The sequence below is a fragment of the Camelus ferus genome, chromosome 31 (genome assembly GCF_009834535.1).
Source record: "Camelus ferus isolate YT-003-E chromosome 31, BCGSAC_Cfer_1.0, whole genome shotgun sequence".
In the NCBI taxonomy this organism is placed as follows: Eukaryota; Metazoa; Chordata; class Mammalia; order Artiodactyla; family Camelidae; genus Camelus; species Camelus ferus.
Window position 1 is genome coordinate 8,075,553 of NC_045726.1, and position 27,578 is coordinate 8,103,130.

General features: G+C 45.5%; 1 protein-coding gene and 1 long non-coding RNA gene across 10 annotated transcripts; one reads left to right on the plus strand and one right to left on the minus strand.

Annotated features, from left to right (window-relative positions):
• Positions 1-264: 264 nt before the first annotated feature.
• LOC102520708 (L-threonine 3-dehydrogenase, mitochondrial) lies at positions 265-17,093 on the minus strand. 5 transcript variants are annotated; one of them, XM_032470809.1, is made up of 11 exons: positions 16,956-17,028; positions 11,529-11,607; positions 10,834-11,051; positions 9,338-9,537; positions 7,709-7,751; positions 7,009-7,079; positions 5,710-5,859; positions 5,443-5,615; positions 4,593-4,683; positions 2,400-2,669; positions 265-1,803 (listed from the first exon to the last, which is right to left on the minus strand). In XM_032470809.1, the coding sequence occupies exons 4-11, from the start codon at positions 9,519-9,521 to the stop codon at positions 1,664-1,666; spliced, it is 1,122 nt and encodes a 373-aa protein (XP_032326700.1). In that variant the 5' UTR covers positions 9,522-9,537; positions 10,834-11,051; positions 11,529-11,607; positions 16,956-17,028; the 3' UTR covers positions 265-1,663. The 5 variants fall into 5 exon arrangements, with proteins under 5 accessions (XP_032326700.1, XP_032326701.1, XP_032326703.1 ...); XM_032470810.1 differs by having other exon boundaries at positions 10,834-10,952; positions 16,956-17,023; XM_032470812.1 differs by lacking the exon at positions 11,529-11,607 and having other exon boundaries at positions 10,834-10,952; positions 16,956-16,977.
• A 138-nt stretch (positions 17,094-17,231) lies between these two features.
• LOC116660723 lies at positions 17,232-27,578 on the plus strand. 5 transcript variants are annotated; one of them, XR_004316323.1, is made up of 6 exons: positions 17,232-18,057; positions 18,158-18,819; positions 19,064-19,199; positions 23,798-23,868; positions 24,492-25,608; positions 26,469-26,647. It is a non-coding gene; the product is annotated as an uncharacterized LOC116660723 (long non-coding RNA). The 5 variants fall into 5 exon arrangements; XR_004316322.1 differs by lacking the exon at positions 26,469-26,647 and adding an exon at positions 27,144-27,578 and having other exon boundaries at positions 17,232-18,819; XR_004316321.1 differs by having other exon boundaries at positions 17,232-18,819.

A 27,578-nucleotide genomic window follows, 5' to 3' on the forward strand; every position in this document is an offset into this window, starting at 1 on the left:
TAGATTTAGGAAGATTAAAGGAAACCATTCCAGGACAAATCCCTCCAACAGGCCGTAATTACAAGGTCATCCAAGGAACCTGGTGGATGTGCAAGACGACGAGGGTCTACGGGACAAAGGGCCACTCAAGTCAGTTGCTTCTTCCCTTCTCATGGAAGGAATTCATTTCTGTTCCGTTAGGATAACTGAGAATAATTAAGAGGGCTTAAGAGTCGTTTTTTCAAACTGAACAAATAGAAATAAATGAGCTCCAAAACGCAATTATCTACAGATATTCATAACGGCATTTATTCCTAATTAACTAAAAAGTGCAAACCACCTAAACATCCCTCAAATGATGAATGGACAAACAGAACATGTTACATTCACACAATGAAATACCAGTTAGCGATAAAATGAAGTCCTGACACACGCTACAGCATGGATGGACCCTGAACACACTACGCCAGGCGAAAGAAGCCAGACACGAAGGACACATGCTGTGTGATTCCACCGACGTGAAGTGTCCAGAGCAGGGAAATCCACAGACACAGGAAGTCAATTAGTGGTTGCCTAGGCTGGGGAGGGTGTCTTTGTGGGATGCTGAAATGGCCTCAAAGTAGACCCCAGTGATGACTGCACTCTGTGAACGTACTGAAAAATCACCGAATTGTAAACTTCAAATGAGTGAATTTTACGGTATGTGAAATGTATCTCAGTAAAGTTGAGATAAAATACATCTGTATATATTTGTATAGTAATTGCCTCACAGGGTTAGAGGAGCTTTTCTGAAGGTGCATCTACGTTTGCAAACGGGCTGCAGCAAGGAGTTCTCTTTAGAGAATCGTGTTTGGATCCGGTCTAAACTAGGGGGTTGCAGCTGGAAGAGAGTAATGGTGGTCCTTCGAGATTCCCATCCCACTGATCGAGTCCACCTGAAGAGGGGAGCCCAGAAACAAGTCCTCGGGAGACCGAAGACCGACACTGCAGGTGGGGATCGTAGTCCTGGTCACCACCCCTCAGCTCACCAACAGGAAGGCAATCAAAATAAGAGATGCTCCCCCTTACTAGTTAGATCATCTCTGATGTCCTTAATTTCCTACAAATATATCTTCTTGTAGAAAAATCAGAAGTGATCATTTATGACAGGGTTAAAATCTCTTGAACATTGTGAACTTGGGATTAATACATCAGATATCTTTTTTGTTCTGATGGGATAGTGAAGGATTCTTTCACATCAGGAGATCATTTTTGGTAATCTTTAAAATGTAATCTTAATCTTTGGTCTTAGTCAAGAGAATAATGGAGTCTTAGGAGTGATATTTAAAGTAACTTTAATTTAATACAAACGTCACATACTTCCACCTTCCCAGAAATGGTGGCTTCATCTTAATTACGGAAATGGAAACTATTATGACTTAAGCCTTCATTCTGTGGTGTGTGTGTTTGGACAAGTTTAGGCAAACAGCAAAGATTCAGAAGTCCTACCACCAAACCTCCAGCACTGAGAAAACGCTAAAGCCAACACAGTCTTCCACCTGGTAGTTCAATATGAGCTGCAAAAATTTAGTCCCATTAGTCCTTCAATTCCAGATTGTCTGGATTCCTTGGGGTCTGGAGACTTGGGGTTGTTCTGGTTTACCCCCTGCCGCCCCGGGACTCACAAGCTTTTCCTCCGGCCCCTTCAGTTGGCTTGTGCAATTCTGCTCTCGGAACCATGGAAATTCAACATGGTCGTCACCAGCTCCGGGAGGTCAAAATCGTGTTTCCACCCCCAGTCCTTCCGAGCGTTGCTGTCATCAAAGTTCATCGGCCAACTATCCGCTAGGACAAGACATGGGAGAGGACCTTATGTTATGTGGGCTCTAGATCTGCAGAAAGGTCTAGAACATTTAAAATCAAGGTCTGTCATCCACAAAAGAAATTTCCTCTTTGAAATCCCCCCTTGAGCAGAAAAGCGGCTATCACGCGCATCAGCTGTCACCTCCTCAGCCTAGAGGCCGGCAGAAGCTGGCTACCGCCAGGCGCGGGGAGCAGTCACCTACTAGTAAAGCCTCACGCACACTTGTGACGTGGGGCTACTGGGCTCAAAAGGCACTCAGAGTAGCAGTCGCAGCACTTGAGAACCCAGGGCTACTCTCACACTGCATCTGCTCGTTTTATGTTTAAACTGTCACACGGCGAAGTGCAGACAAGCTGTGGATCTGGGGTGGTTCTAGCCCACCCACTTTAGAGAGCATTTCCCAAAACCACAGCACCTGCCGGCTCTGGTCCCAGCACTTCCTCCTCCAGAAGGTGTCGGGCCCCCTGGGGAGGCGCTGGGCTCCCCTGCGCCTCCATGGTTTATGTCCTCGGGGACCTCGCAGGGAGGACTGAAGCCTAGTTTTGGTTTGGACGGGGGTTCACAGAGAGCTACCAACCTATGGCCTGGCGGACAGAGTCCACGTTGTACGTGATCTGGAATTCCGGGATGTGCTTGAGGACCTCCTGGGCCAGCTCCGCGGGGGTGAAGCTCATGGCATTGATGTTGTAGGTCCGCATGGAGAGGGACTCGGCCGGGGCCTCCATGACCTCCAGGGTGGCCCGGAGACAGTCATCAATGTACATCATCGGGAGCCGCGTGCCGGGTTCCAGGTTGCACTCAAACCTGCCGTTCTTGACAGCGCTGTGGAAAATCTGCACCGCATAGTCTGAAAGAGAACCTCGTCTGTGGGTCTTCTCGCAACAAAAGCACGAGCGAGCCTCTTGGATTAAGGCAGTGGTTCTTAACTGTCCTACTCTCAGAACCTCTCTATGCACTTAAAAAACGCTGAGGACCACCCCCCCCCGAAAGAGGCCGTTAATGTGAGTTACAGCAGTATCAACTATCCCAGAAATTAACTGAGAATTTTTAAAAATATTTCTACATTTTGACAATAATAAACTCTTCACACATTCATATGTAGGATATCTCATGTGAAAAAGAACATATTTTCCAAACAGAGAAAATTTATTGCAAAGAATGACGTGTTTTACATTCTGAAAATCTCTTTACTGTCCAGCTTACTGGGAGACAGCTGGTCTACCTGCTTCTGTGTTCAGTCCACTGCGCTACATGTATCACGTAGCCTTGGAAAAACTCTCCACGGAGAGTGAGAGAGGCAAACAACATCTCAGTACTGATATGAAAATAGCTTTAACCTTCTGGACCCCTCAAGGATCCCCAGGGGGCCCCAGTGCACACTTGGAGAAGCACCATGTTAAGGCGAAAACTTTTTTAAAGTAACCAAAACCAAAGGCTCTTAAAATCTCTCCAGTTTTGTCAATTATCTTTGACGGTATCTCAGAATCCCTCACATGGGAAGGGTCTCTGACGTGAGAGTTACTGAATACAACACATGCTTGAATCCAAAACAGTAAGAGCAACAAAGATGTGGAAAACAGTATGGAGGTTCCCAAAAAAAACTAAAACAAAACTACCACACAACCCAGCAATTCCATTCCCAGGGATACATCCGAAGAAAACAAAACACGACTGCGAAAAGGTGCATGCACCCCACTGTTCACAGCAGCATCATTTACAACAGCCAAGACATGGAAGCCAGCTTAGTGTTCATCAGCAGATGACTGGGTAAAGAAGCTGTGGCGCACGCACACAATGGAATATTACTCAGCCATAAAAAAGAATGAAATCTTGCCATTTGCAACAACATGGATGAACTTGGAGGGTATTATTCCAAGTGAAACAAGTCAGACAGAGATAGACAAATACTGTATGTTAGATTTATGTGAAATCTAAAAAACAGAGCAAACTAGTGAATATAAAAAGACTCAGATATAGAAAACAAACTAGTGGTTACTAGCCAGGAGAGGGAAGAGGGAGGGGCAAGGTAGGGGGAGGGGACTAAGAGGTACAAACTAGTATGTATAAAATTAATAAATTATAAAGATACATTGTTCAGCATAAGGAATATAGCCAATATATTATAGGAACTATAGAAAGAGTATAATCTTTAAAAATTGTGAATCACCGTGCTGTACACCTGAAAGTTATAAACGCTATAAATCAACTATACCTCAAAAATAAAAAATGAAGTTACCATGCCTGGCGCTTCACTCACCAGTGAATAATACAGCAAAGTAACTGGCTGTACTAGAGATGGGCACTAAGCCACACTCATTTTTGGACAAGCTTTTCTAAAATAAAAACTAAGGCGATTTGGATAAATAATAACCACCACCACAGGAGCAAGGCTTTGTTCTCTCTTAATACGCAATGCAGAGTGGCTATTTTAATAGATCTCTGTATTAAGAAGCTAAGGTGTATTCAAAGAAAGAGGCTATTTCTCTTTCGGTGTCTTCCCACAGTGTGGGTAACAAGCTTGTTCTCAAAAACGGTCTGTTTGATTCCAGCACTGTGGGCGGGCGGCCAATCTCACTGAATTTACAACACCAGCAAGAGCTGCCCTGAACACGTACGTCTAAGTCAAAAGGGTACAATGAGCTTCTCAGATGCACTACCCCCCCAGCAAGGAACAAGGATGCTCAACTCCTATCAGCACATGGTCTGTCCCCACTCTGCCTGGCAATTAGCAAACTTACCTTACATCAGAAAAGAAATCGAAAACACTTACCAGTTGTTCCTCCTCCAGGCTGAGAGTCAGCAGAAATGATCCCAGGGTATCTCAGGCAGCGGAAATCTAACCCATACCGGTAGTAATAATACTACGAGAAAGGGAAAACTCACTTTCAAAAGAATCTTTTAAATCAGGTAGAGCAATGCAAATAAATGTCTTTTTCTGAAGTATCATCCCAAACATTCACATTAAAATACTCCTTAAAAAAATGAAGACTCTCGAACTGAGTCACTTTCTTTTAATAACTCTGAAGTTTTTCTCTTCAAAGAATCATCATTCTCGTGATAGCATCACTAGACAACAGAGCAGAGAATAAATCAGCCTACAGTAAGCAGGGATTTCCCACCTTTCTCTGCAAGGTACCCCCTGCTCACTATCCTGAACAAATGTCCACGAGCCTGTCCTGCACTGCGGCCGTGGGAGGAGGACAGGGCAGGACGGCGACTTGTGATTTGTCAGCTGAAGGCTCAGACACCAGCTAAAATGCGCTATAGAGCTATAAAGACAGAGAATGTAAAAAAATAAGACCCAAAAGATGTCCTGAAGTTTCCGTAATGCAAAGACTACCAGCACTGGGAGCCTGAAAGATCAGTGCGGTACAAATGAGACGGGAAGCGAGTAAAAGAGGAGGTGCCGTTTGAGAGCCGTGCAGGAAACGCTGAGTGTCATCACAGGGCTAGGACCCGCCGGAGCCGGGACCCGCCACTTGGCAAACACAATCAGTTCATGAGCATTTCCGGGGGCAGGGCTGGGGGAGGGAGACAGCCCCCCCCCCACCGAGGATGAGTCAGCAGGTGTTCGAGGTAAGAAAAGGCAACCCTGGGCCCTCTCGCCAAGCGATGCTTACCTCCCCCATGAGCTCCGCGTGGACCTTGGACACCCCGTAGATAGTCCTGGGTCTCTGAATACAGAGATCGGGGGCTGGGTTCCGCGGAGAAGTCGGTCCGAAAGCCCCAATGGTGCTTGGCACAAACAACCGCAGGCCGTGTTCCGCCGCAACATCCAGAACATTGTGCAGCCCTGCAACGAGCAGACGTCGTAACCCGGGAAGCCTCCTCCCAAAGTGCTGGGGAGTTCGGCAAAGAGACCGCTGGGGCAAGACCCAGAGACCCACCAGTGATGTTCACGGCTCTTGCCAGGGACACGTTTGCTTCCCCCACTGCGCTGAGCAGAGCACTGTAGTGAAACAGCCAAGTGACGCGGTTGTTCACCACGGTCTCCCGAAGGTTCTTGTAATCCAGGATGTCGGAATAAATAAACGGGCCTACAAGCAGTGAGATCAGGAAAGGGAGAGAGTCGGGGGCTTGAAAAGCTAAGTGTATCTTGTCCCCTCCTGCTCTGACTTCAAATTCTATTAGCACCAAGTTGGTAACTGAACAACACGGATAACATCCAGCATTTTTCTTAAGGAAGAAAAAACAAACCCCAATTGCCTCCGGCTAACAACAGCTAATAGTCCTTACACCTGCCAGGCTCTGTGCTAAGGGCTTTCCGTGTATTTAACTCTCTCACAGTCCCTGAGGCAGATATTTTGCTGATGAGGAAACTGAGGCACAGAGCGGTTAAGTAACCGGCCAGGATTAAAAAGAATAAAAGTAAGAACTGGCAGACAACCAGGCAGCTGTTCACGCCAAACCTACAGGCACATGGCGGTTTCCCTCTGCTTACAGGCTGCATGTTTTAAAGGAACAGAGGAAAGGGTTTTACAAAACAAGCCACACACACCGCAGTACAGAGGAACCACGCATCGTGAGTTCGCCACCCCCGGTCAGGCTAGAGGTAGAGCTGATTTTGGGCAATGCCAACGCCTCCACTTTCAGCAAATTAGCGCTCTTCCCCACGGTCAGCAGCAAAAGGCTGTTGCGGAACCAGGAAGGACCAGGAAATGTGATAAAAAAAAATGTTTCTGAGGTGGTAGAAGACTTGGCTAGAGGAGTATGAGGCTTGTGTGGGCGCCCAGTAGTTTAAGAGCAAATCCGTGCTGAAAAATGAGGATTAATTTCTCCAAAACTGAAAGTTCCTTGTGTTGGTGGTATAGTGGTGAGCATAGCTACCTTCCAAAATTTAAAGTTCCTTTTCCTCATTACAAAACCTGATTTTCACTTTCTCTCTGAGCTAAGTTAACTAAAAACTCCAAAAAACAGGACTCAACGTTTTTATTCCAAAGATACAGCTCCAAAGAATATCCCAAGATATTATCCCAAAACTTTACTTCAGGTTCCAAAGACCTCGCCTGTCCCTGCCTCACCTGAACGAGCAGCAGCTGTCCCCTAGACATGCTACAGAACTAATGGGGACGAAAACATGAGACACTTAGAAGTGACACAAATGTGCCTCCTCCTTTAATTCACAGGCCTGGGGAGCAGCTGTGACACTGACTCCGGAGCTGCCCCTCCGACTGCAATCCTCTTACCGCTAAGGAAGACGTGCTCGGGCGGCTTCCGAATGTCGGACAGAATCACGTTGTCCTTCCCAAATCGCTTCCTACAGGGAAATCAAACACGCGTGTTTGATCGAGGATATAACAGGTCCTATGAAAACAGTCTTTCCAACAGGAACTGTAGTGCCCGTCGGCCTCCAAGTGCCTCCTTTTCACGCCCTTCCTCCCTCTTCATCCTCAACTCCCACCCTGTCAGTTCCAGCCACGCTGGCGGCTGCATCTCCTGCTTCTGCCCCACCTCGGCAGCATCCCTGTATCCGTCACCCATTTCTTCCTGGTGCCCCTGAGTCTCTCCCCCTCATTCTTCTCTCCTCTTATCCTTCCCTCCCACTCCCTCCAAATCGCACACTGTTCCTTCTCAGTCTCTACATGCACTTCCCTCTGCCCCCAAACACCTGAAACTCAAGTGACTCATTTAGAGGTGGGTGTCCTATTCTGCTGAGCTTAGAAAAGGCAGAGGACCAGAGTGGGGGACGCTGAGTCAAGGACCTGAAACAATGTCTCTGATACTAACAGGCTCAATGAAATGCATTCTAAACAGGCCCATAGATAACGCTATCGTAAAATGGTCAGGAGCAAGAGGAGAGAGAAAGATTCAGTGGTCCAGTGGAGCCACAGACAAGCTTCACACACCGAAAACCTCAGATTTTCCATTTCAACTCAGGGCTCTTACCTCAAAAAGCTAGCAAGCCCCACTCCAAGCTGGCCAAGACCCCCTGGAAGAAGAAGTAAAACAACAAATCTTTAATGCAAATCTAACCAATTCAATTATTCCCAGAATGAAACAACAGAGTGAGATTCTCCTGGCAGCCTTAGCAAGTTAGGTAGAGCCCCAGGTTGGCCTGACAGACCTCAGAGAGCTTCTCCGAGCCGGGACAGAGATCAGCACAGGCCAGGTCAGTTTCAGAGACAAAGCGCCTCCGAGAGCGGAGTGGCTGAAGGGAAGCCGGGGGGCAGGAAGGGAACAGTCACGAGAGAGCAGGACCACTTCCTGGCTCCCCGGGCCAGGAGTCCACGACCAGCCTTGTCTTCATTATTTGATGGGCTGGGAAGCAGAACACTCAAAGCCAGATATGCCAGTATGAGATCAGCCTCTGGTGGATTATCCAGAGCGCCCTCCTCCATCAGACCCACAGTGGAACAGGAAGGGGGAAGCGAGGGGACAAACGTCACCTAAAAAAGGGCAAATAACTGAATGGACAAGGAACTGCTGAGAACATTAAAAATGAGTATTAGAGCATCCTGATTTGGAGACTTACAAATGCCCTTGGTGGAAATGGGAGCACTGGGGGTCTGGGAGCACAGACAGGAGGATACAAGTGTAAACTTCACTTGGGAGAAATTAACGAAGCAGGAAGATACAGAAAGCAGGATTTCCTGTCAGCATGTGTTAACAAGGGACTACAACCAGCCCAGTGACAGTAACCCTGGGCCCTGGAAGATGCTGTTGGTGGAGGGAGGAGGGAATCAAACAACACAGACAAGAAGCTGGACGAGTGGTGGGTGGGGGAAGTGCAGAGGGAACCGACCTCCCTTCCAGCCCATTTACAGCAGGAGAGGAGGTGGCAGCGGCACTGGAAGACAGACAGATAGACAGACACACACACACACACACACAGAGGAATGGAAGAAGCACAATGATGTGAAGCCAAGGGACAGAAATCTGGCAAAGAGAGGACAATAAAACATGTCAATCAAAATCAGAGGTGGGCTTGGGTGGGCTAGAAGGACCTGTGGACGGACAGTCAAGTTTGCGGTGAGCGGGGAGGGGACAGAAACAGGTGTTGGGTGGACACAGGGTGAGGAGGGTAGGGAGCAAGTCTGGCCACAACGGGATGCAGGCAACACAAGGTGCCAGTGAGGAGCTCCTCGGACAGACCCTGGCTATCTCCTCCGTCTCCAGCACACAGCCGTACGGGGACCACCTGGGCCGAGGAACTTGGCCAAGGAAAGACGCACCCGATCCCAGAGTCTCCAGAGTCCACGTTCTGCCCGTGACCCTTGGCTCCTAGGCCACTCCTGGCAGGAAAGGGGAACCAAGTCTCACTGCAGCTTTTCGGCCCCCAGGTTCCTAGGTCCTCCCTTCAGACAATAAAAGATTTTGGCTGGGAAACCAAGCCTTGGAAATAGTGTCAAAATAAGAACTGGGGACTTGCAACATTCCAGAAGAAGCCAACAGTGAAAAGAGTCTCTGATTAGTAAGTGTTACCCGGTGGCATGCTAGATGTTCCAAAAACAAATGCACAGACACACAGAAGAGAAAAGAACAAAGTCACAAATGTGGAAAAAAGAAAAACCCAACCTGTAATTAAGACACGTGGCGGGTCTGCTTCAGAGAACGAGGTGGAGTGGAAGTTGGCATCCGCTGGAATCTGCCGAGGGGAGGTGCCCAGAAACCGGCAGGGCAGGGCGGGCGTCCGGCAGCCACAGGCCGGGCCCCGCAGCATCCGGCCGGCAACCTCCCGCAGCATCCTGACCACCGGCATACTCGCAGCAGACACCCTGGAATGCAAGAGGAGGAGAGTTCAGTATAGAACTGCTCACTCTCCCGACCCCTCGAAACACAAACTCGTTAACCAAAACTAACACTAGGATCGCCAGCTCGTGAGCAAAACCACGTTCTGGATTCACGAACTAAACTAAAGAGACCGCTGAGTGCGCCAACAGGGAGCCGGTCAAGAGCCATCTGTAAGCCCAGCCCTGTGACAAGGGGATAAACGTTGCTCGTGCAAAGTGCAGACAAACAAAGGCCGGCCAGATTTAGAACTGGAGCCGTGCAGTGCTGACATCAACTGGGATCCAAAGCCACAGAGGACGTTACTGTGTACAGAGCGGTCCACCCCAGAGACACAAAGTCACGGATCCTAGCGAAGGCCTCAAATCTCTGCAACTGTTATCATCTGTCCACGCACCACCGAGGCGCAAATGGGTCCCAGATTCAGTAGCACAGAGTCCTGTAAATCTTGCGCTAACTCAGATGTTATCTTCAGGATGAGCCAAACGAGAAAAGAAAATGGACAACATAAAAAGGCCCCCAGCAATGTTTATTAAGAGGTAACGAATTCCCTTTTCACTGCCATCTCTTTAGGAAGATTCAGTTAGAAAAGCCATTTTCTCCTCTCTTCCCAGATCATGGGTATTTTATTTCAGTCCAGCTCCTCTTCCCTGTCCGCTTTACCCGGGCAAGCATATCACAAGAGTAACTCAGAGCTACAGGGGTTGCTCCACTGGTTTTAACAGCGACCTTCCTGCCCAGCCCTGGAACATCGGGCCTCTGCCCTCTGCACGCAGCCCCGTGACCTCCACCTCCGTCAGCTGTAAGATTTCTAACAGGACTGGTACAGGAGCCACGAGAGTCCACGCTGGTGCCCAACCCCCTTGCCAAGAAATGGCCAGATCTCAACCATCTTACATGCTGTACCATGAGGAGAAAAAGGTAAACCACCACTAAAGGCAGTTCCCCTTTAAGATCTGAACTGAGCCTGGTGTCACACTCAACCCAGGGCCTCGAGTAGGTAGCAGAATTCTAAGTTAAAGAGCCAGAGGCAGCAGGACCTTTCCTGCAATCCCTGGGGTCCCAATTATAGAAAACAAAAGGAAAAGACAATCTTCTGAAACCATGTGCCTTCACACCCTTTCCTGAGCCTCGGCAGTCCTGTTCTTCTGGACACTGAAATAAGGTGTGGCTTCTGTCGGGTCAGTGGCTTGGTCCATGAGGGTCCCCACCATCAGACGCAGCCCTGCCGAGCTCCTGGGGCCCTTCATCTGGTTAACTTTTCCAAATAAGCAGAGGACAACCTGCTGCTGGCGCATCTCAGGATTGGAAGGGAGGTGTCCAGGGTGGTCCACGTTACAGGAGAGGCCCGCTCTTTTCTTCAAACATCTGTTTAAATCATCCATGCGGCCGCCGTCGACACCTGAGACCAGGTAAGAATTCTGATTCTTAGACCCACTTATTTCAGCAAGTTCAAGGGGATGGTGAGGAAGCCATGAAGCAGCTAGATTTACCAGAACGTCTAAAACCAAAAGCAAAGAAATGATGGCCACAGGTGAAGTTTGTTTTCCCTTTAAAGTTTGAAGAGGCTGGAGTCAGGGAAAAGGCAAACCCTGAAGATACAAAATAGGTACAACTCTATTTATCTTTTCTTTCCCCAAAAGGGGAAAGCACGAAGGAGGCTCACATTCTTGGTTGACTATGAGGTATTTTAGTTTAATGAGGACAATTCATGATTGAGCTGGTTCTCATTCCACTACTATCACTAGACCACATTGGATGCTCCCTACATGCCACAGGCCTGAGTGCCTTCCTGTATTACAGCATTTAACCATGGCAACCACCATCCTTCTCGGGGAGCCCAGTTCTTAAACGCCAAGCGGCACTGTTGTCCATATTATGGGACTGCTTTGATTAACAGTGCATGGACAGTAAAAACAAAACCAAAAAACCCCCCAACCATACACAGCATGTATCTATTACAAGTCAACATTATTACCTTGCCACTGCCAAGTTCAAGTTAATAATTTTAAGGCAGCAGTTCTCAAACTTTTCTGGTCTCAGGGCTCCTTTACACCCTGAAAAATTAAGGACAGAGAGCTTTTGTTTACGTGGGTTCTATCTAACAATATTTGCTGTAACAGAAAGCAAAACTGAGAAATGTTTAATGCATGAATTCATTTAAAATCAACAAACATGTTAGCAAACATATTTTTATGAAAATAACTATACTTTCCAAAACAAACAAAAATTTACTAAGAGTGCCACCATTTTACATTTGTATGTCAGTCTTCCTTAAAAGAAGACGGCTGATTCCCACATCTGCTTCTACATTCAGTCTGTCTGGTGCTTTGATTGAAGTAAATGAGGAAAATTCAGACTTACATAGCAAAGCAGTGGGGAAAGGAAAAAGTATTTTAAAAGCCTCTTCAGATAATTCTGGATACTCATCTTGGCTATCCCCAAACTAAACACATGGTAGTTTCTTAAAGGTTAGTTGCAAGATGGAACCTGAAGCCATGATCAGTGAACCTTTTGTACCTGTTAACTTAAAATCCACTGGTCCATCTAACACTTTGAATAGGTCTTTTACTTCTGCATGATTCTGTAATTTCACGCATTGGTCTTTTGGGAAATATTGTCTCAGGGAGTCATGCAGAGCTTCCAAATGTTAACACACTTTACCACACGATCTCAAAGTCTTCCTGGTTGATATCCACTGATCTCATCAGAAAATCCCTAAGTATTGAGAAGCTGTCAAGTTCACAGTAGTGGGTATCAGTTAATTTGCAACAAATGCCATTTGTTGTTTCCTTGACAGGCTCATTTGGTTCATTTTTTAGAAAATGTATGCCGATTATCCAGGTATGAATAACCACGGTTTGTCAGTCATTCTTTCAAGCAAAAATGGCTCTTCATGAAAAGAAAAAAGTGGCTAGTTTAGCTCACAGTTCAATGCTTTATCTCAAGACAACCATCATATTTCAATCATCCATTCTCACATGACACACTAGAAAGATATGTCTCAAGGGTCAAGATTTAGTAAAGCTAATCACTTTTACTGCTTCAAAAAGGGCATTCTTAAGCTTTCAAATTTTTGTTTTATATTGAAAGCACACGGCAGTGAAGAACCCCATGGCTGTCCAGCCTGGTACCACCACTTGACTTGTGCAGTCGGTGTAACCTGTGCACCGTCAGTGCAAATTCAACACAGTTGCTCCAGAATAAACCATGACATCCAAAAAAAAAAACAAAAAAAAACCTTATTCTATACTGACTACTTTGACACTGTTTGTCGCCAGCCACTAAAAAGATATTCTTTGGTGACTGGTTGGCACCGACACCAGATGAAGACAAAAACAGCAAGTCCTACCATAGCTACAAACTCCTCCGTTTGTAAGGTGAAAATACACCTCTAGTCAGTCTTCACGTTTGCAGCTAAATCTTTAATTTGACAAATCCCTGTATTATTAGAGGTGGCAGTGCTCTGATTCCTTTCAATGCTTTTTCATCCAAGCAAGGCTTTATTGTGTGTTTCTCCAGGCACTGCAATTTGATAACCTATCCTTGAAGACACTTCAATAGGCTTTTCTTTTCTAGTTTGGAAAGTTGTAACAAATAATTTTGGGCTTTTAAAGAGCTCATCATATCTACATTTAATTCATTCATCTCCTTTTTCTTTACATGACGGAATGGTTGGTCTCAGAATAATGCTATTGCCACCAAAATATTATTTTTAAAAGTTCGGTGGCATGAGACATAGAAGGTAAATTTCTAACTTCTGTAAAGCTGAGGAAGACTTTCACATTCTCATGGATTAGTTTTGCACATTTATCTGGAGTAAATTCCTCTTTCCATGAGTCAGAGAACTGTTATGTCATTTCATTTTTTTTTTTCCCAGTATTTAGAGACATAGATGGTATAGCTTTGAGTTGAAAAAAAAAATCAAGTTCTCTAATATCCCCCCTTTTAAGCCAATGATCTATCCTTAAATATAAAAACATATAAATACCCTTTTACTTAAGAATAAAATATTAAGTTCAAAAGAATTTTTGTACCATTTAAAAATTCAGAAGTTTTCACATCAAGACTACAAAGTATATTTACTTTTTGTTATTTTTCCATCTAGTCACAAGGCTCAACTTAGGCATTTCAAAGTATGACTTATTAAAAGCAAATGAGGCCCCAGAGATGACAGCAGGTGTAACTGAAGGCAGCTACTAACAATGCACACAAGTGCTGAAGGAGAGAAAGAGTTCATCTCTGAAAATGCACATATTTATACGCTAAGCCTACTATCCTCAGAAGATTCTAGAAACACAGAAGCACTACCACACATCTCATTAGCCATCCGAGGAAAAGCTCATTACCAGTTATACAGCCTCTGGAAAACCCCATCATACACCTGTGAGAGAAAAAAACGAAACAAGGCAAATAATAGTATTATTTTTATAATAGTTTTCACCTCATGGACCCTACAAAGGTCTCAGGGAACCCCAGGGTTCCCCAGATCACACTTTGAGAACAGGTGTTCTAAAGTAAAACTTGCTTTGCCAAGCGAGTTACTAAACTGACAGAGGGAAACCATCAAAGATGAAAGGTCAGATTTCCATTTTAAATAGTCCGTTTACCTCTTCTGCATTAGTTCTGAGAAAGCAGTGACATCATGAAGGGGGTGGTGGGGAGGGGATGGTGGAGATACAGACTCAGCTCAACTGGCTTTGGGGCTTGTTTGGACGTGGGGCAGCTGGTGATGGAATAGAGGACACCGAGTTCTCTAAGGTGCACTGCTGCAAACCTGGGCTACCTGGAGAAGCAAGTGAGGGAAGAGACAAAGAAGCTTAGTTCTGAGCGTGTTGGTTTCAGGTGCCAGGACAACACAGCCACCTTCCCTGTGGAGCTGAACTCTGCCGAGCACTTCCAAGAAGTGCCAGGCGCACGTCAGAGCTCAAACACTGTGTCGAGCAGGTGGACAGAAAGGAGAAACTAAGAAATATCAGGGCTTTGTCTACACCACAATAAACAGAATGCCCCCGGTGTCAGAAAAAATTACTTCAGTTTCTTAGGGGAAGAAAAAACTGTGATTGTGATTGCTCTCAAAACAGGTAATTCTATTTCAGGAATATTAAAAGAAATGCCAATTTGAAATATTGAAGACCAACAAAATAGGCCTTTTTCCTAAGGGTGCACCATCAGTTTCCCTCAACGTTCTATCTTGTGATTTCCCCAAATTTCTAGTTCTAATCATTCTCAGCAGGGAGACAGTAAATAAGGATGTATTAAGTAATGTCTCCAGCACATTAAGCAAGACGCTAAAAGTATCCTGGCCCCCAACAGATGAATGGATAAAGAAAATGTGGTACACACATGCGATGGTATATTATCCAGCCTTGAAAAAGGACGCTGTGTCACAGGCAACAAGATGAAGAACTTGGAGGACATTATGATGAGTGAAATAAGCTAGTCACAAAAGGCCAAATACAATATGATTCCACTGACGACTTATAGGAGTGCTCTTTAAGTAATAAAAAAAAATCATAAAAACAGTAAGTAGAAAGGTAGTTGCCAAGGGCTGGGGAAAGGGGGAGGGGATTCTACTGTTTAATTAACAGGTGTGGTTTTAGTTTTGCAGCATAAAACAGTTCTAGAGATCTGCTGCACAACACTGAATATACTACTGAGCTGTATACTTAAAAATGGTTAAGATGGTAAACTTTATATTGTGATTGAAACCACAATTTAAAATTTAAAAAAAAAACCCGGCCCTAAGAATTGGTCGCTGCATACATATATTGCTGAGGACCTAGAAAATTCGCGGGGTGGAGATGAATGCTGCTCCAGAAACCCATCAAACCCCAGTCCCTTCCAAACTCTCAAGCCCACTCACTGAACCCCCAAAATGGTTCTTTTCCCTCTGCTTATAAACCTGCCGAAATCTCTTACTCCATTACTCGTCTTTCCCTTTCCCTCCAGTCTTAGGGGTGTCCAGTGTTCCCACGGCCCCAAACCCTCATTCCCTGCCCCTCCAAGTGGGGTGTCTTGCTCTGAACCCCGTGAAACTGCTTTCACCAAAGGTCAGCCGTTGCCCAGCTGACAACTTCCTGGCCCCAGTGCCCTCTCCCAGTGCTGACCATACCCACCTGGGTTCCCCCGCTCTCTCCCTCTGCTTTAAGGACCAGTAACCCTTGTAAGACATTTGGAAAGGCAGTCTCCACTTTACATCCTCCAGTCCACTAAATCATAACAACAATGTGTCCTTTTCAGAGTAATGATCCAAGGAAAAATCAGGCACCTCAACGACTGTGCGCTGGAGAAGCATCTGTTTTCCTGAACTCCTATCTGACCCTCACAGGAACTGTGAAACTGGGATCTTTTCTCCATTTTGCAAGATGAACTGACCCGCCCAAGGTCAGGCAGATACTATCAAAAGAAGGGGGTGGAAACCAGGTCCTTTGAGTCTCAAACCTTGCTTCCACCACCCCCACTCTTCTCCCTCAAGAGAAAACATCAGGTACCTAAGACAGGACAAGGAAGAAACTCTCCGTCGTACCGCAGGGGCACCTTCCCCACCCCGCCCCTCCTCCCTTCCAGCTGGGCTCCCCCTCCTCCCCAGGACAGCACAGACCCGACCAGGGGGTTCAAGGCCAGACACCGGCCTCCCTCGCCGTGCGTCTGCAGTCTATGTACACTACCTTGCGAAACCTCAAGTTTCCCCATCCTTAGAAAGGGGACAATGACAGGACCACCATATTGGACCGTTGAGAGTATTTGACAAAAGCAATTTATAAAAGCAGTTAGCAAACTGCTCAGTCCGTGTAGACTCCATCAACAAGCTGATAAAGTCCACACTTAATACGGGGATAATCCGAAAGCCAGAAATGGTCCGGGGGAAGAATTCCCGGAGCCCTAAGCGTGAGCCACAGAGGGTGAGTCTTAAACGGAGGTCTGGCTCTGCGGAGCGGCGCCCCACGCCCTCTCATGCACACCTACCCGGCAGAGGGAACTCAAGAAGACGCGGGGACTTGAGACGCACGCGGGTCTCCGGCCTCGGCCTGCCGGCTCGCTCTGGAAAGGGAGTGGGGCCACCCCTCTGCGGGAAATGACTGGATAAACCGGTTTTATGAGAAGAGCCGCTCCCACCCATATTTCCTGGCAAACGGTGCCCTTCCAAAAAGTAAGAAGGGCCGGGTGCCACGCCTGCCGACCCCAGCAGCGCCCTGGCCCTTCCCCGGCCCCCCGGCTCCGCGGTGACGGCTGGGGACCCGCGCCCGCGCCCGCGCCCGGGAGCTCAGTCTGCGGCGCCGCGCCCGGTCACACCAATCGGGCCAGGGGGATCAGGAGACCCCACGAAGTCGGCCTCTGTTCCAAAGGGGCTCAGCCTCTGGGGTCAGCTGCAGGGGGACCGTCCGGCCGCCTCCGCACTGACCTTTCAACGCAGGCGCCGGGAGATGCTGCGCTGCGGCGCGGGAGCTGGAACTGCACGTGGCCGAGACGCTAAACGCAGCGAGCAAAAAACCGAGTCCGCGCCCGGCGTCCGGCGCCTTTATGCTCCCCGCGCCCAAACCCGCCCCCCGGCGCACCAATCCTCTTCTTCGGCCCGGGCCGCCCCTGCGTCGGCGCCGGGTCACCGCGAGGGAGGGCGCCGGTTGCCTTGGTAACCCTCGCCGGGTCTAAGCCGGGCTCCTGGGCGCGCGCGCTGCGCACGCCGGCGCCGCCTCCCGCCCACCGTTTGGAGAGCTCGTGGAGGGCGAGGGGCGCGTGCGAGTTTCCCGGGCAGCGTCTCGGGCAGCGGCGGGGCCGGCTCGCGGGGCTCGGCATAGCGTTGTCCGTGTCGGGGCAGCTCAGGGGCCTCTCACCACGCTGAACCCGGCCTCTCCGCAGCCCCAGAGGACAGGCTTGTGCTGGCGTTTAGTGGCTCCGCAGTGGACTTGGGGAAGAATGCGGGAAGGGAAGGGAAAGCTGGAAGGATTGGTGGAGGAAGTAACCTGGGACCAGGATCAGGAGATCTGAGGGAGTCACTTTATCGTGGTTTCCTACATGGGAAATATCGCTGTGAAATTAGGTGACCTCCAAGGCCGCGGACCAGCAGAATTAGCATCACCTAGAAGCTTGTTAGAAATGCAGATTTAGGGCCGCGCCCCAGACTTGCTGAGTCAGAATCTTGGTGAGGGCAGGGGGGATCCTGCCAGCTGTGGTTTCACAAGCTCTCCAGGTGATGGTGATCTGCACTGAAGTTGAGAAGCGCTGATCTGGCAGTGCTGCTCCAACTCGCTGCCGATTAGAATCGCAGGGGAGTTTTGGAACCTCCCAAATAAAAATATCTCATTGGTGAACTGGAGGGATGGGAGGGCAGAAAGCGCAGGCATAAGTAGGTTTTGTTTTGTTTTGTTTTTGGTTTTTAAGCTTCTCCAGTGTTGTCATGTGCTGTCAAGGTGAGAGTCATGGATAGAACAAAGTGTGGTCCCTGGAGAAAGCAGGCCTCACGCAGATCTACTGAATCACAACCTGCATTTTCACAGGCTCCCCAAGTAATTCGTATGCAGGTTTGGGTTTTGGAAAAACAGCTCTAAGGCTTCCTCCAACATTTAGAATCCATGAGTTTATGAAATACGTCTTTCTGTTTTACAGACTCTTAGACGGCTCCATTTCTTCAACTTTTCTCGAAAGACGATCTTCATTAGGAGTCTTTGTCTAGTGCACTTGAATTTTGACATTTTAATTAGACTTCCGGCTTCTCAAGAGACCTAGGAGATTATTAAGGCCACTGGGCCCACTTGACAGAGGAAGAGGGGAAGCCCTGTCTAGACAGGTGAAGAGTTTCCCCCGGGCCAGGGAAACCAGAATGCTGACGTGGGGCCCTGGGTCACTGCCCGTTCTGTTACCCCACATAGTATCCTGAGGAGTTATTTTTTGGTTTCCTCAAACATTGCGGGTGCGGGCAGCGATGACACTGAACTTGCGCTGTGTGGGCTGCAGACAGGGATGTTTTGGAGTGGAGCAGCAACCCACTGGCAATGCTGTCAGTCTGGCTGGTGGGTGGGGGAGGTGGGCACATGGTTTCAGCCTGTGCTTTTGGGGACAAGGGAAGAAGGGGTGATTTCCAAGGGACTGAAAGGTTGGTGGTTTGTGGTATGGTTGAAAGAATGTCACCTGCCATATCAGTAAGCAAGGGATGTTGCAGGCATCAAGCCGGCAGTCCATGCAGCTGTCCCATCCCCAAAATCCCCGGCTGTGCACCCTGAGAGAACTCCAGATGGAGAAGAGCAGGACCCCGGGCCTAGAGAGCTCAGGTGCAGATCCAAGCAGTGCTTTCGGGAAGCCCAGACTCGCATCCTCCCAGACATAGGAAAGCACTAAATTCATTAACTTGAGGTGTCTGGTTTCTTTAACAGTAAACTTTTGATGTTCCGAGTACCTGATACATCCTGGCTTCTCCATCTGAGAGGCTGTCTTCTGGGCTTAATCCTCAGAAAATCTGCCAAATAAAATATAATTCTCAACTTGTAGCTTGTGCTTTTTTATTTTTTCCTTCAGTCGACAATTTTGGTGACCACAAAGGGGCCCAGAGCAGACTTCTCTCCTTCGCCTGAACTCTGCAAGGGTCAGGAGCCGGATACCACAGAGGCCTCTTGGGCCTGTCTGCCTCCTCAGAGGGTCCAGATGATTTGGGGTGAGTTTCTCCAGGTTCTCACATCTCCTGTTATTGGCTGATTATCCTAAATTTTATTTGGTGGTGTTATATAAACTCCTTTCTGGAGGAGTAGGTTATCCTCGAAACTTAGTTTTAAAAAGAGGTACCTGAGTTATCCTCAGTGAAAGACACGGGGAAGATTTTTGCTCAGACTGGGAAGATTTTGCTCAGTTGAAAGACACTGAGCAGGGTTGGATTGGGTAATTAAGTGGAAGATTGACCTGTCATTTTTCCTTGAATTGGCTACTTTAATAGAGTTTGTTGAAACAAAAGTGATCGCAACAAAATGACCTCAGATTGGGAAACAAAGCTTCCAAAACAAAAGAAAAAGGAATGACAGATTGCCAGCCTCCAGCTAATTCCCCAGCCAGGTTTATGCACCTACAAAACTTACAAGTATTTACTTGAGAATTAAAGAAAATTTTACCCTGAAAATGACTACCATGGGGTGAGTGCATACGCAGTTAAGATAGAAAAAGCCGGCTTGATAAAATATCTTTTCAGAATCCTGACCTTAAGGAAACCAAAGCCCTTCTAGGGGAGACTTGCATTTCTCTTCCTGTGCCTTTGAGGTGTAAATGCACTACCTGATCTTCTTAGGTGTTTTGTGTGTGTGTGTTTTGAGAACTTGGTCTTTGCCATCCAAAAGGTACACGTATGGTGTACATTTGGCAGCCAATTGAATAGACTGGGATTCTGAGCAGACTTTTGTCTATCAAAAAAAAAAAGGTTTAAAAATATATATAGCTAATGCTTAATCTAAGAACTCCTTTCATTTAAAACAAACAAGAAAACTCAGTTTGGGAGGCCATATTTGTGGAAAAACCTCAATGGGTCTTACAGATGCTAGTAAAAACATTAAAATAGTTAATGTTAATTAGATTGATTAACAGGAAAATAAGAAAAAAGCTGAAGGGAAAGTCTAGAGACTTTTTCCCAACCAGGTGGAAATTTTAAACGGACTTGTCCCAAATGGATAAAGAAATCTTTAGGTGGATATTTAAAAGTGGGATAAATAAAACAAGTTAATGGGATTAAATCAGAGGTTGGATACAGCACTACATAATGTTGGATGAGCCAAATGGACCCCCTATTGGTCCCCAACATTAAAGGGCCCCAAACAAGTCTGCTTTATTTGCTTCAGTTTTAAATAAATAAATATTTATTTATTTAAAAGACTGGAAGAAAATGACACTGAGATAGCTGACCAACAATTACTTGGGGCAACAGTTAGGCCAATTAATCAAGTGAAAAGATTGACAAAAGGTCCTGAGTCCCTCAGCTTAACCCCTCACTGGGGACTCCAGAACCTTTTAAACAAAACAGAGTAAATGGTCAGAAATTGAAAAGTAAGGAAAACTCTAGGACTCCTTGTAAAACCAAGGCTTGTTGATTGGGTCTTAATGGAAACTAAAAGATTTAGAATTGAGATGAAAGTTTATAAAAATAGGTATAACATAGGCTTTATATAAGATGGTTACATCTCTTTTGCTTAATTAGCGATAGACACGCTTCGCTGGGGAATCCTTCCCCATGTAGATCTGCCCCCCATGAGATGTTGAACACACTAAAGGAAACTATTAGGGTTACCTTGTGAAGGAAAAGCTGGGCTGGTCTAACAAGATAACTCACAAGTCTAGGAATGTGAAGTAGAGGCCCGGCTGGGCTGACAAGATAACTCACAAATCTAAGTATTGGAATACTGATCTGAGTTCTGCTGGACTAACTTGTAAATCTAAGTTAATTAGTGTTGGTTTGCTGTTCATGTTTTTTGGCTAGCCAGCTGGGTTTTCAAAGATACATATCTGGCTTTGGAATGTTGGTTTGCTGACTCCCTGCCTCCTCCTTTGTGATGATAATGCTGCTAAAGCTGTTCCATGCCTATTGGACGAACACCCCAAGCTTGTACTTTACCCTATAAAACCTCATGCGCACGTCTTGGAGGTGCTCAGAGCTTCGGAGCAGAAGCCCCCCTGAGCCCGCCGGCGTAATACATCTGAGTACTCCAACCCTCCGAGAGGTGCTTGTTTCTTGACTGGCCTGTCATTTCCGTAACAACCTGATCCCACACAAAAACAAAAACACTGGGAAGTGATAAAAATGATAGTAGAGATGTTGCTCTGAATTTAATTTGTGCACTCAGAAAGATGACCTTTGTTGAGTGCCTTATGCCAGCTTCAGAAGACATAATTAATTAAACTCTACAGTTCTAGAACATAGTTTAGTTGGAGCTTTTCTCACTGATACAGAAAAGCAAATTAAAGAAAATATAGTTGGGCAAATTGATCTTTTAATGTCATCGAGGTGACAGACCAGTTCTTTGGGGGAATTAAAAGCAATGGTCTTTGTCTGACAAATCTGTACAAATCAGAAATGTACATACAGCCCAAGATAGCCTGAGATTGAGCATAATTAGCTCAATCAGCCAGAACCTGAAACGAAAGGAAACAAAGGGAAAAGTGGCCTTTTTAAACTCAAACTGCTGGAAAGCCTCCCTCAGCCAAAATCGAATCCATAGTCTCCTAAAAGTGTTTATCAAAAACAAATACAAATCTTGAAGTCTTTTCCACAAATACCAAAGCCCTAGTCATCTGAGCAAATAAATTCTAACTTATTCCAACTGTTACAAATAACTAGTAAGACTGCATTGTAATACCTGATTCAAACTAAGTATTAAAATGAAGCAGTGCGATCTCTAGTTTTGTCTGCTTGTGTGTCTCAGTGCACATTATATGAGATGTCTCTACCTCTGGAAAATATTATCAAAATCACATTTATAAAAGAGCTCTATTTAACTGACTTAAAAGTAAGTGCTTACAAGTTAAATATTTCTAAATATGAGAATAACTGGCCAGAAGGAATTTCAAGTTCACACAATTATATTCAATTTTAAATTAACGTCTGGTATTAAAGCTATCTTAAGCTGACTGGTTTAATCAATATGGACGTGTCTTACTTTTACTGTACCTGGGTTTATTAAAGGTCAGTATGGTCTTGTTATTTCTGTTACAGAGTTTGTCAACAACAACAAAATATTAACTTGGTATGGTAATATTTTCGTAAGTTAAAAACAAAGGTAAATTAGATAAGAGTTTTTAGGTGAACTCTTTAGGGATAATTATGTCTTGGGTATGTCTGTCTAAAAGAGTTTCTCCAGATTTTTGGTAACTTGAGTTTTGTTAAGTTAAATTAAGTGATAGGAATTCATTGACTATCCAGGTCATTTCAAATAAGATAAAATACTGGAACAATAATTGCTAAACAGGTCTAAATTTACCTAATTTTGTCTCTCTACGAGAGGGGAACTAAAGATGTTTGGGTTTACTAGACAAACGCCTGTACCACATCGAAAAAAGAAATTATATTATGTGTTTCTAGAGGTTATGGAATATCCCATCAGGAAATGTTGGTATGACAGACTGTTTTCAATTACTTGCTCCTTGTCAGTTTTTGCTATAGATTAAGGTTTTTAAGGGTTAAAAAATTAAATTAACGCTACTAATGAAAATAAGGGAAATATTTCAGTATGTAAGGAAAGTAGGATGTGTATTTTCAAGAGAAGAAGATATAAGGATGGAAGTGATACAGGGAAAAGTTGTGGGGCGAGAGGATGTCTTGGTTGAGTCCCTGGGACGTGCCCCGCCAACTGTGGGCCCTTGGATTTGCACAGGAAAGAATTCAAGAGTGAGCCACAGTTGAGTAAAGGTAGGTTTATTCAGAGAGATCCACACTCCATCGACAGGGTGGGGTCCGTCTCACAGGGAAAGGAGAGCACCACGAGGTGTGGGAGGTGCTAGTTTTTATGGACTTGGTGACTTTCTATGCTAACAAATGGGAGGGTTATTCCAACTGCTTTGGGGAAACAGCTGGGATTTGCAGAAACTGGGCCACCAGCCACTTTTTGACCTTTCATGGCCAGCCTTGGAACTGTCACGGTGCCATTCACCATGTTAATGTATTACAGTGATGACGCTCAAGTTCAATGGAAGTCATATCTCCTGCCGTCTTGGGCCTCAAGGCCTCCTGGCAGTCGAATCTTCCTCCACCTTGGTGTTAATTGCTCTGTCATTCTTCTAATGGCTTTGCTCTGCCCTCTTCCTTTCTGTCTCAGAAATACATTTTGTTAAGGGAAGGGAATGGTTTTGTCCTAGAGCTGGTTGTTTTTGGAAAGAAAAATAAGGGACAGACTAACATGGATACAGAAAGCTGTGCAAGGTTTGTAGGAAGGGACCCTGAAAAGGAGTTTTATACACGGTCAGGCCGGGGTTAGATTAAATTTAATTAGATACATGGGTTTTGTTTTTAAAAGTGGGCTGAGGGAAGACTAGATTTGGTTTCTCTCTATTAAGGGAAAGTTTTCTTGGAATATTGCTTTTGGGAATAGATTGTATGAGTTTCTTTTCCTTTAAATGATCTGTATTTGTTCTTTGAACTGTTTTTGTCACTTTGATTAAATGAATGAGTACTATTTCACAGTGACCCTCTGATCCTATTTGACCAAGTGTTTTGAAACTTTTTTGAAATTTTGACCAACTTCCCAAATGTCAAATTCTAACTAAATTTCTTTTGACCTCCAGCGAACTCCGGATGCTTGAAAGGAACCCTGAGACATCTTGGAGAGGAATACTGAACTAATTAGGATTGTTTGGTATGTTAAGTTACTTCAGAAGCATTGGAGATAAACTTCAGTTAGATTATCTGGACAAATATCATTAATATACATATTCCAAAGTTTATATGGAATTCCCAAAAATGTACTAAGTCCTGGAATAATGTTATCAGTCATCATTCTAATTATTATCTTAAAATGTTGTATGTCACAGAAATATCCAGACTTCCTGTCAATTTTGTTGTAATCGGATCTTTAACCATGCGATTTTAAGTCTTCTGTGATTTTTAGGCAAACCTTGTTTTACTCTGATGCTCTCATAAAATGAAGATCTTCACGAAAATTCATAAAAAGGACTTTTTGATAAATATGAGTTTCTGATAGCTTTTAGATCATACCACTTACACTGGATAAGATATTACAGAACCCTCATGGAAAAAACCTGACAATTTCATCCAGATCAACAGGAATTAATTATGTGGGACTTAATGAACTGAGAAATATGATTTATAATTTTATAACTTTTTCTGAAATATACCAGCTTTTAACCTTTGTCTTCCAGAAAAACCTTCTTATGCTGTGACCTACAGTAAGTTGATTAAGTATACCTTTTTAAACAAAGATGAAACATTTCTCTTTTTCTTTCTATTTGACCCTTCCAGGATTTGGCTTCTCCAGCTGGCTCCCCTGTGGACTTGACAGTTTATTGCGACCAGATTACAATTAGTTATACTAATCATTGTTTTAATTTGTTCTGTTTGTTTTCAATTTGTTTATGGTGGGTGTCGCTCTCTGCTGCATTATGACTTTATTATGTTGCTAGTTGTATTGCTTATATCCTGTCTGTTTTATAAGATTGTTCTCTTGCATTTCCCAATGTGTATCCAGTCCTCCAACAAAATTAAGGATGTCTTGAGAGAGTTAATCATATATATAACTCTACCTAGAATAACAGTGCAACTCTAGGTATGGGAAGAAGCAACAAGGGAAAATATTTCCTGGGTCATAAGTGACTGATGAGACAGGCGAGCCAGGAGTTTGAGATTACCCACAGGGTCTGATCCAGAAAAGGTCACTAAACAGCCTATCAACAGGATCTTCGCCTGATCTAGGGACGAGCCTTCCTACTGCCATGGGACAAAATTGGTCATGAAATGTCTCCCAAACACTGGCCAAATTTATGAACAAGGGGAGACACTGTGGATGAAAAATGTCACCTGCCACATCAGCGAACAAAGGATGTTGTGGCCATCAAGCCATCAGCCCCTGCAGTCACCCACAACGGTGCACCCTGAGGGGATTGAGGATGGACAAAAGCAGGAGTCTGGCCCCAGATAGCTAAGGTGCAGGTCAAAGGAGTGATTTCAGTGAGCCCAGGCTCTTGCATCTTCCCATCCACTAACTTGAGGTGTCTGGTTTTCTCGCACAGTCATCTTCTGATGTTCTGACCACCTGGTGCATCCTGGTTCCTCCCTTACCTCTTCAGAGCAGTTCTTCAGAGCCATCTGAGAGGCTGTCTTCTGGGTTTAAATCCTCAAAATATCTGCCAAATAAAACATAATTTTCAACTTTTAGATTGTGCCCCTTTTTTCAGCTGACACTGGCTACTTAGCAACTATTTCTTCTCTTCCCCACGGACACCACCTGGTATGAACGTCATCAGCCCTCTGCCTCCCCCAGCGAAGGGGCAGACACTCTCCAGATTTGAATCCTGATCAGAGTGACCAGGAGTCTGAAGACAGCAGGTGCTGTCCCCACCAGCAGAGGCCCGCTGAGAAGGTCAGTCCTGCCTAGGGCCATTGTCTGTGGGCTTCTTTGCTCCAGGACCACCTTGGGTTCCTGCGCCTGTCCAGGCTGGTTTTCCCGTGTTCCCAATGAGTCAGTGTCTTCCTTACATCCTTTGGGTTAAAGTAGGTTTTTGTTACCCTAACTTAGGTAGTGAGACAGTGATAATATTAGGACTTTCCCTCCATTTTCAGGGTTGAGGTTTTGGCTCTCAGATCACAAACCTAAATAATAAATAAAATAGATATCCCCTAGTTCAAACGGATGTAAATGAGTGAATGAATGAGTTAGTTCATAGTGCTGCCCCCGTTGTTAATGCCTTGTTTTGAGAATTGTCCTGTGTTTATGTGAGAAGTTAATATTAGGGGAGGCTGGGTGAAGGGTATAAAGGAACTCTATGTACTATTTTTGCTCTCTGTAAATCTCAAATGACAGTAAAAGTTTAAAAAGTATTCTTTAAACTAAAAAAATTGCATGCAGTTAAACCTGTCACTTAATAAAAGAAGACAAACTCTTCTGACCAAATATAACTATGTAAAATTTCACTTGAGATGAACTGACTTTGTAGAAATGATGACCAGAAGAGGAGATTCACAAAGGGAGCAATGTGTTTGTTTAAATATAAAATGAGCAAAAATAACCCCCAAACCTAATGTTTTGGCAGAGATTTCTTTAAGTGCCAGGACCTTAAAAAAAAAAAAAAAACTAAAAATAAGCAATTAAAAAAAATAATCTCTTCCGAGAGGCGATGGCTCCTGCTCTGACGTCGCCTGTGCTCCTTGAGGGGTGACGAGACCACAGATCCGCGGCCACGACTGAGGCTGGTGTAAATCCGGAGACCTCCCCTCTTGCAGGCGCCCACCTCACCAGAAGCCATTGGACCTTGTTCAGCAGTCATGTAACTGCAAGTGGATCCAACTGGTGTTCCAGGTTCTTGTCCCGTCCCAGAAAGAATTCAGAGACAAGACATAGAGGTTAAGAAAAGTAAAGTGAGGATCTACTAAAGGAGGGACAGCACACTCTCAAGGGGAGAGCGGGCAGGCTCAGGGGAGCGGCTGCCCTGAGTTTCTCTGGCAAGTGAGTTACATAGGGTGTAAAAACGAATGGGTGGAATATTCCATTGGGGAGGGAAGGGTTTGAGATCGTATTCCCTGATTTTCATCCCAACTCCACCTTCCTGAGGGAAGGTGGGATTTTTGTCCTTGTTTAGACTGAATCGGAAGTGTCATGGCGTCGGTGCATGCTGGGTACTTCTAATCTGAAAGGCTAATTTTATTGAAATGAGGGCATAATGAGCAAAAGGTTACATTCGGACACTAGAAATTCCTGCCTTTTCTGACCTTTCTTTGTTGGTCTCCAGGCCAAAAGGTGTGGCTCCTTATCAGCCCAAAGATTCCTGCTTTTCTTTCTCTGCCCAGGGACCCCTGGTGCTTACATGATGTAGGGTTTCCTGCATTTGGCCTGTGCCCCTCCTTTCTGCCCGATTCCTGTCATTTGCTCTGTGTCTCCCTTTCTCTGCTCATATTTAGCTCTCTACCTGCTCTGACACAAGGGTCTTTGTAAAGGAGCCAATGACGCCACCAAAACTCTCAACAGAGGCATCTCTGAGGTCATCGTGATGGCTGCGGACATGAGCCCCCCGGACATCCTCCTGCACCTGCCTGCCTGCTGTGTGAGGATGAGAACGTGCCCTACGTGTCTCTGCGCTCAGGCAGGCCCTGGGGCGGGCCTGTGGGGTCTCCAGGCCTGTCATCACCTGTCCTGCCACCATCAAAGAAGGCTCAGAACTGAAGCAGCAGATCCAATCCATCCAGCAGTCCATTGACAGGCTCTTAGTCTAAACAGGTGGCCTCCGCCACACTCCCTGCTGACTCCTCCCCCAGAGGTTATGTTTCATGTTGTCTGTTAGCATGTAGTATTTCCAGCTACCTTCTATTGTTATAAAATATTGTAGTGCTAAAAAA